General features: G+C 39.1%; 1 protein-coding gene across 1 annotated transcript; it reads right to left on the minus strand.

Moving 5' to 3' along the window:
- Positions 1-1210: 1210 nt before the first annotated feature.
- Positions 1211-8343, minus strand: LOC131248079 (serine/threonine-protein kinase SAPK3-like). Its single transcript, XM_058248128.1, has 9 exons — positions 7998-8343; positions 7528-7602; positions 4863-4964; positions 4669-4722; positions 4493-4585; positions 4148-4240; positions 1937-2041; positions 1743-1841; positions 1211-1654 (listed from the first exon to the last, which is right to left on the minus strand). Exons 1-9 carry the CDS (start codon positions 8118-8120, stop codon positions 1376-1378), a joined length of 1023 nt encoding a protein of 340 aa, XP_058104111.1. The 5' UTR covers positions 8121-8343; the 3' UTR covers positions 1211-1375.
- Between the last annotated feature and the right edge of the window lie 374 nt (positions 8344-8717).

Consider the following 8717-nt stretch of genomic DNA (forward strand, 5'->3'; position numbering starts at 1 on the left):
GACATTCGACCTCAGGAACAAGAATATGGTAGATCCATCCATTTGTGTCATGCGCAAAATCGGGTATGTCCATACGCGGGAAACTAGCATGGGTCTATAATGCTCCGTTCATGTCTCAAAATCATATTTATTAGATAATCCTGTCCATCTGATCTGTGGCCATAAGAATGACTGTGCATGGGTGGACCAGAACGATACATAGCCCAGTTCATACATCAACTCAGTGAGTCAACTCATTGACCCATCATGCAATGCATGACCAGTTTGATACATACATAGTGTGTAATCAGGCTCTTCAGGCTTATGAAGCTTCATTTCTTTTGCTAAAATAGACAATCATAAATGTTTAATATATAAAGGTTTACCATTAAAATTTAAAACTAACTGGACCCGGACCGACTAGACCCACTTTAACCAGGTCTCAAAAGAGAGACCCAAACACAACCCGTTAAGATAACGGGTCCAAATAATGGGACCTGGACCCACTAAAATCCGGTCGGGTCCATCATATCCCTGTGGGTCTGGATAACCAATTGACTAGGGTTTAAAGTTGGGCAGTTTGGGTCGGCTTGGTGCTCAACCTTAGCCCAACCCAAGATTCCTATACCTTAATCGTAACCCAACAACCCAAGCCTAATATTTTTGTTATTACATTAGTCTATTATATTTCAATACACACCTTATTTTTTGTACCTATGATTTTAGTAATTATTTATCATAAAGAACTACATTTTTTCTAAACAAACAAGCTAAAATATAAGACAACTACTACTTTAAAAGACATGTTGTGTAGCACACAATTCATTTAGGAGCGAGAAATCTGATGTATCTTGTTAGCTTAAGTCAGCGGACATGACGTATACCAATGAGACCCGACGACACTGGAATTTCATGTGCCTTCATCACAAACAATCCGTACTCAATTATAATTTATAACTTACATATCGATTGGGTTCGGGTTGGGTCGGGCAACCTGAGACCTCAACCCGAGCCCGACCCAAGTTTTATTGGGTCGGTGTTTGTATAGCCCAAGCCCAACCCAATGTTGGGTCAGTCACGGGTCAGTCGGGTTGAACCTGCCTGACTTTCAGCCCTACCATTGACAGCCCTTCCCCAGGTACCAAGTGAAATCATAAGATCCATTTCAACATGGTCGTAAAAAAATAAATCACACATTTACGTAAAAACAGAGGCAACCAACCCACCAACAGAGGTAGAATTTTACCTTCCAACACAATCCAATTCCAATAGAAATGTTGTCCAAACATGACTTCCCAAACACAACCATACAGACTCCTATCAGTGTATTTATAATATAATGCTCTGTACAGACGCTTCTACAGATACACTCATGTATTTGAGATGCACTCCAGAGTCACACTCGAGCCACGAAATCGCCACTGTTATCAACTTCTTCAGTGTCTGCATCAGTGTCAACTTCATCGGGGTCAGCCACGCCCATGGAAGCCTGCCCGCTGCCCTTGGACCCTTCTGCAGGCGTCCGTGCCTCTTGTATGATTTGCATGATTTCATCGACACTTTGAGACGGGCGGTCATGGTCTGCATCTTTGTAGTTTTTCTCAACTTCAACCAGCTCTCTGGGCAAGTTCTTCAGAAACCAAGGATGGTTTTTTATCTCCGCGATTGTGATCCTCTTCAAGGAGAAAGAATTAGAGATGCCGAATCACCTCAGTTGAAATTTTGAGAGAATGAGGATGAGAATCAAATGACTATAAGCTTACCTTCGATGGGTTGGCGACAAAAATGCGTGAAAGAAGGTGCCTGCAATCTGCAGATACACGTACGTAGTCGGGTATGGAGTATTGGACACTCATTATTCTCTGTTGTGCATCACATCAAAGCAAGCTTGTTGGGTGAGAAGTTCGAGCATGGCTGTGTAAGAATGGGTGATTCCAAAGGTGTAAAGGGAACTCACTCCAATCGTCTTCCGAAAATTTCTAGGATCATCTGGATCTTCAAACGGGTAAGCTCCCACCAACATGACGTACAGTGTCACGCCACATGACCAAACATCTGAAATCTGAAAAAATTACCAAAGCATGAGATAATACTGCAAAAAATTACCAAACACACTGTTTTGTCCAAATTGTCTGAAGAACATGGTTTACCCATGTGTCCCAACTCAGCTTCCTCGGGATTGCATGTTCTGGGTTCTATGATATACGGGCCATTGTCAGAGACATTTGTTGAATGGATGATCGTGTATGAAGCCAGATATAGAACATCGAAAGTAATTCTTTAATAGTTCATAATTGTTGCGGAAAAACACCAGCACATGATCGATACATCAAAAGCACAAAAGAAAAGAGGCAAACCAAAAACCCGGAAGCCAAAGAGACCAAGAGATAAGAGTCGTGCAGATTTATGCGGTTCAGCGATATGCTTATGTCCACAAGGTAGCAACACAAAACTTTCTTCTTAACTAAAACAAAACTTTCTTCTTAACTAAAACAAGAGAAATAAAAAACACAGGGCTTACTTCTCTCTCACACTCTTTCATTATAAAAGAAATCTCTCACCAAGGAATACTCCAAAAGAAACATCTCTCTCTACATGCATTCCCCTTTTCATAGACAATAGCACCATAGACAATAACATGAGGAGAGCATCACTAAAAGCCTAGTGAAACTAGGCTTCACCGTACACAACAAGAGGGGAGAGGGCGATCGACTAATTGAATCAGTCACACCGACTGTCACAATCACAGCCACCCATTCAAAATTGTAACTGGCAATTCCTTTATTCTCTCCTCTGAATATGTAACAGCACCATAATCTTTCTTCTTTACAAATTTGCATCCCATTAAATCAGGGATCTTGACTGTAAATGATTTTGTATAAAAATATCCTGTAAAATGAAATGAAGGACAGATATTTAATTCAGCTGTCAGAGGGAACATTTCCTACTTGAAAATGTCCCTATTTACGATGAAGAGTCATCGTCTCAACAATATTAAATTCCAGTAGTCCAAGGTTAGGATCATCAAAGAAGCATAATTATAAGATCATAGCCAGTTGCTATCAGTGTTTTAAATAGCGAATAACATGTAGCATAGTGTTCACTCTTTTGAAGAGTGAAGCGTAAGATATATATCATGTGGTGTAAGCAACATGCTACTTCTAGATTTTTCATTAAGGTTGCATTTGGCTGCACCAAATATCATGAAATTTCATGATATTTTGCACCAAATTAGACCGATTGATAGTGAAATTTTATGATATCCAGTACAATCAAACACAATATGAAATAATAGGAAAAATAGGGCAAAGATTATTTATGTAGATAAAGCAAGACCAATAGAACTAGTTTTAATATTGTTACTTTTGTTATTTTACTAAAATTTCTGAAAAGATTAACTAATTTTAATTGAAAAGCGTAGGCTCTGTAGCGTTTAGTGTATGTAAATTAGCGTGTAATGTAGGCCACGTGCAACTTAAGCTATTTTCATGAGCTGCATAGCGTTAGGGATAAGCTACACTATATAGCGTAAGCTATTTAAAACACTACTTGCAATATGATAGTAATGAGAACATAAACGGTTCCAATCATCATCCAAGAAGCAATCTGGAGGTGGAAACCTGCCCATGTATGGAACTGTGACATGGGAGCACTGAATTCTATCAAACCCCTGCCTGACCACTTCCCTACATATACTAGATGTGTAAAGATCTGCTAAAGCCCAAAATGCAGCTCTATACGTAGCCACAGGTGAAAACCTGGCAGATGTATGGACAATCCAAGCAATGCATCAGTTGAGTCCAACCACGTACATAAATTTGCCAAAATATCAGGATGGCCAACTCATTAGGTGGCTGCACTTAGACAGTGGACATTAAAAGCGTTGTAATCAATCCAAATTCAACATATGTGTAGCCCGCCTAAACAGTGGACCAGCTTGATTTCTGGGCTGAGTCATCGACAAGGTGGGGGGCCCCACCTGACCCCATAGCTCATATGGCACATGCTCAAGTCAAAATGGCATGTAAGGCCAAGTGGAGAGATGCACATAGGTTTTGAGCCTAGAATCAGAGGCTTACCTGATGTAGGAATTCTCTCCGCCCCAAACAACAGGAAAATCAGTGACAAGAGGTGTTCACAGCACCTAGTTCACAAGTCAAAGACTTACCTTTCCATCATACTCCTTCCTCGATAGGACCTCTGGTGCGATGTATGCTGGTGTTCCCACTGTTGACTTGGGTTGTGAATGCAACAAAGCAGACTGCAGTCCATTCAACAGAAATGTCACTTGTTTTTCATCAAATATGAGTCTAGTACAAAACCCATAGCATCATGGTTAAAAGACTTGGTGACTCAGATTGACTCAGTTAGCCCTGAGTCGAGACACAACTCGCCCGAGTCGTGGGTGACTTGTGGTGTCAAACCGGATTGGGTCCCACAGAATCCAAGTTGACTCATCCAAGTCAAACCCGACTCGGAAAAGCCATAAAACCTTGGTAAATAAAGTGCCTACCTTGGAGTAACCAAAGTCGCAGATTTTAAGGCGTGGTGTGGGACTCCCATCCAATAGCGTATTTTCCAGTTTAAGGTCCCTGTGGCAAATTTCCTGCAATAGCAACCGAAGGTGCTGACAATATGTCGAGTAGAAGATCCATATTCACCATCCAGTTCAAATAATGCAGGACATACCATCGAATGGCAGTAGCTGACTCCAGATAGCAACTGCTGAAAGAAGTATCTCGCCTGTTGCACATACCATTGTCAACAGACAAACAAGCAATGACTTTACAGTCGACAGATAAAATCTTCTATATACTGAAAAGATGCACGTATAGAGAACAGGCAAGCATTGAAATGAAAGTATGAAGTTACAGTTCTAGGACCTCATCCTCGCTGAATCTGCCCGCACTGCAAATCTTCTCAAAGAGCTCACCACCAGCAGCATATTCCATGACAATTGCTAGATGTGATGGTGTTAACAATACCTAAAGAAATTCATACATAGTCAACCATAAAAGCTCTCATATATAAACACAACCCATGGTCAGAAATGAAATTGAAGGGACATGATAATGCAAGAAAAAAGAATCTGATTAAAATGCAAATGCTCACTACATTATACAATTCGACTCCACTTGGAATTTGATAGGCGAACCAAAGAGATTCAATATCGTCACATATCAATGACCCCAAAAGAGTTCCGTATCATAAGATTTTCCAGTTACAACATCTTAGAATTCTATGTTTCATACAGAACACCTACATTCATTGTATACATTGTATTCAACTATTAATTGCATACTCATAATGCTCATAAGAACCCTATTAACCCAGAAATCAGCTGATAAGTAGAAACATGTACAAGAATTTGGAGCAAATGGCATGCTTTCTATAGAGAAGCTACGCGAGTCACCACAAGTTTGTATCTCATGGCATAGGTGCCAATGAAAAAAATCGTTCAAATACCCAGCTTCAGTAGGCAATTGCCAAATGAGGATGAGTGAAAGGCTGCAACTAGTTGCATGAAAGAAAAAAAATTACCCCCTTAACAACAAGATTTGAAATCCGATTCATACCAATATAATTCCTCTCCACTGTTGCCAATCTTCTCAACCTTTTTCATGGATGAGACTACTACCACCCGCATGCATAAAGTAAACAGTCCCAATTACATTACTTGCGTTACTCCAGGAAGCTTTTATTCCCATGAAAAATGTAATGGGGCTATAGGATTCATAAAACAAACCTATAGTAGCTGGGACGTGGATATGATGATTTTGATGATAGTGGTGGCCATATAGAGCAGGGCTACTATGATGGAAATTTCTCGCTCCCAATTGATGGATTTGCTTCTGACTAAAAGTTTGACCACACAAGAAATTAACGATCCACATGCTGTGGCCAGAACAATTGCTAATTTGCAACCGTCATTACCCCACCTTTTGTTAATCTTGATATGATTTTGTCAGGGTCACTGGGGCCAATCATAGTTTACTGCCCAAAAGAAAAGATGAAAAAAAAAAAAGAAGAAGAAAGATATCAAAACATTAATGTTTGGTTGTTGGGGAATTCATGCCCTGGTTTTTATGTTTCTTGGGGAATGTTAGAGTCGGCCTAGTATTTCTTGGAGAAAAACTAAATTTTGTTTGGCTGATACACTGGCTTTCCTAGGTAAACCTGAGAAAAGTCTAAAATTCCATTTTAATTCTTCAGGTTTTTCATTCCCGAGCAAAAGGCTGGGGCAAGTTTTTTTAGGAAAAAGCACGGGAATGGATTTCCTAGGGAATGTAAAACCAACCAAAAATTCTTTTAAAATAAAAACCAGAATGATTAAGCCCAGAAATATAAAAACCAACAAGCAGACACAAGAACAAAACAAATAAGAATGCATGCTAATTCTTCCTTCTGTCATAATGGAGTATTGACAATAATAAATATAAGATTCACAAAGGTAGTTACAATCCAATGGCTGAGATACTCTCTCATCTAAAGAAGGTTACCCCAAATCCTAGTAGGCTTGGGTAGCTGCATGGTGCAACAGTTCCACCTTGTACTTGAGCTCCGTTAGTTTATTTGGTGGGTTTGTGCGGGCTTTATGCCGTCATAAATATACTTTGGAGCTGGTGAAGGCTCTTGACACTTCAGATTATATGTGATAAACAAACAGCACTGACTATTAGTGACCCCCCAAGAATTTAAGATATCAAACATTTTCTGATTTTAATCCCGAAAACTCACTTGGGATTAAAAAAGAAAAAAAAAAAGAAAAAAAAAAAGAAAGAATGCCAAGGTCTCTGTCATGTGAAATTCAACTTTCTAGGCTAATTGTTTTTAAGCGAAAATAAATTTTCTTACCTATTCAACTTCAATAATCTAGATCATTCTTCATATTTTTCTCAACTCCAAAAATATAAGATAGGACGAATGGCAGCCTGTCACGCAATCACTAGCTACCAGACACTGCTTCTAAAACTAAGGGGTTGGATATTGAATAGAATCCATGCCGAAGCAACCCGAATACAAGCTTGCATGTTTGGGGAAAAGAAAACGCCAAACAGGAGTTAATTGATATGTCACCAGAGTGTGAGAGCAACATACATGGACTGGGCCTTATTACATGTGGCATGTACACACACCTACATCCAAACCACCCAGATAGCGGGCCCACTTAGATGCGGCATATTCTGAAAATCAGAACAATTGTACTATTATAACCTCTTAGTATTAGACATTTGTTGAATTTGATTCCCGATTGTTTTCAAGTTTAACGATCCCATCAGATCTCCAATTCTCCACCAATTGACCTGTTGGGATCATCTAGTGATTTTTTGCATTATGACCCATCTACAGTGGGGTCCACGATTTAGATGGTTCATATTGATTACAGTGGCTGTGTGAATCTGGCCAATTTTTATTATGATAATGTTCAACTGATTGCTACTCAAATTTTTATTTTTATTTTTATTTTTTAATTTTTTTAGAAACTCAAAATCTACACTTCCAAATATGCCCAAGGTAGAATAATGTAACAAATATAGATATATATACCTCCTTAAACCGAACAATGTTCGGATGCCGCAACGACCTGTGATTGATGATTTCCCTCTGCACATTCTCATCAATCTGCACCCATCAAGCACAACTGATAAAGAAAAACAAGAAAAAGAAGCTATGATTAACCAATTAAAAACAGAGCGAGAAAACCAAATTCAAAACCCAAATTCCAAATAGAAAACAGAACCCTGATCATTTGGACAACACAACGGTTTTCTTCCTTCAAAAAACCAAAACCAAATTCAACCAAAAACCCAAAAACCAATTTCAGATAAAACCCAGAAATCCGACCTTAAGCAAACAGAAAAAAAAAAAAAAAAAAACCAAAGTGAATGAAAAGAAACCAAATGAATACAAACCCAATCAAAATAAAAGGCAAAAGTACAATCTCCACAAACAACAATCACCACCAATACCAATACCAACAAAAACAGATTTTTTCCAGCTTCTCGATTCTGTATTACCTTCTTCCCCCTCTCTATGTACTTAACAGCAACCAGCTCCTTTGTCTTCTTATCTCTCACCAACCTCGCCACTCCAAAATTCCCCGACCCAAGTTCTTTCAACGCCTCATACCGCTCCTCCATCTCCCAAACAGCCCAAAACAGAAACACAGGAAGACCAAAAACCCAATCCAAAAAACCCAAACAGAGAGAGAAAGAATCTTTCGAAATCAAAATCAAAGTAGCTATGGTTTGAAAAATCTACTTTCGTTAGCTTCGGAAATCGACACGACACGTTACAGGGAAACGGTCGCTTCGAAGTGTCGACACTTTAAGACAAAGCCAGACACGCGTTCGTCTGGAAAAGCGGGAGTGCACGACTTCAAGTTCTCTGTTTCGATAGTCACTCTCTCGAGTCTCCATCTCATCGCTGACCGGGTGTGGATTAGCATACCCTAACCGTGTGAGGCCCACCTTTATTTATTTTTTGTATATCCACGCCGTTCATATTATTTTAAATATCATTTTTAGATCGTGATCCCAAATTTTAATAATATCAGGATCTCATATGGACCATACAATTAGAAACAGTGGTGTATAACCATTAAAAACTTTTTGTGGGGCAAAAAAGTTATGGATCGATCTGATATTTTTATTTTTCATTCATAAAGGTCTTATTGACATTATCAACAGGTTGGATGGAAAATGAATATTTTTAAAACTTTACAATGGGCCCTTTGG

The sequence above is a fragment of the Magnolia sinica genome, chromosome 6 (genome assembly GCF_029962835.1).
Source record: "Magnolia sinica isolate HGM2019 chromosome 6, MsV1, whole genome shotgun sequence".
Taxonomy (NCBI): Eukaryota; Viridiplantae; Streptophyta; class Magnoliopsida; order Magnoliales; family Magnoliaceae; genus Magnolia; species Magnolia sinica.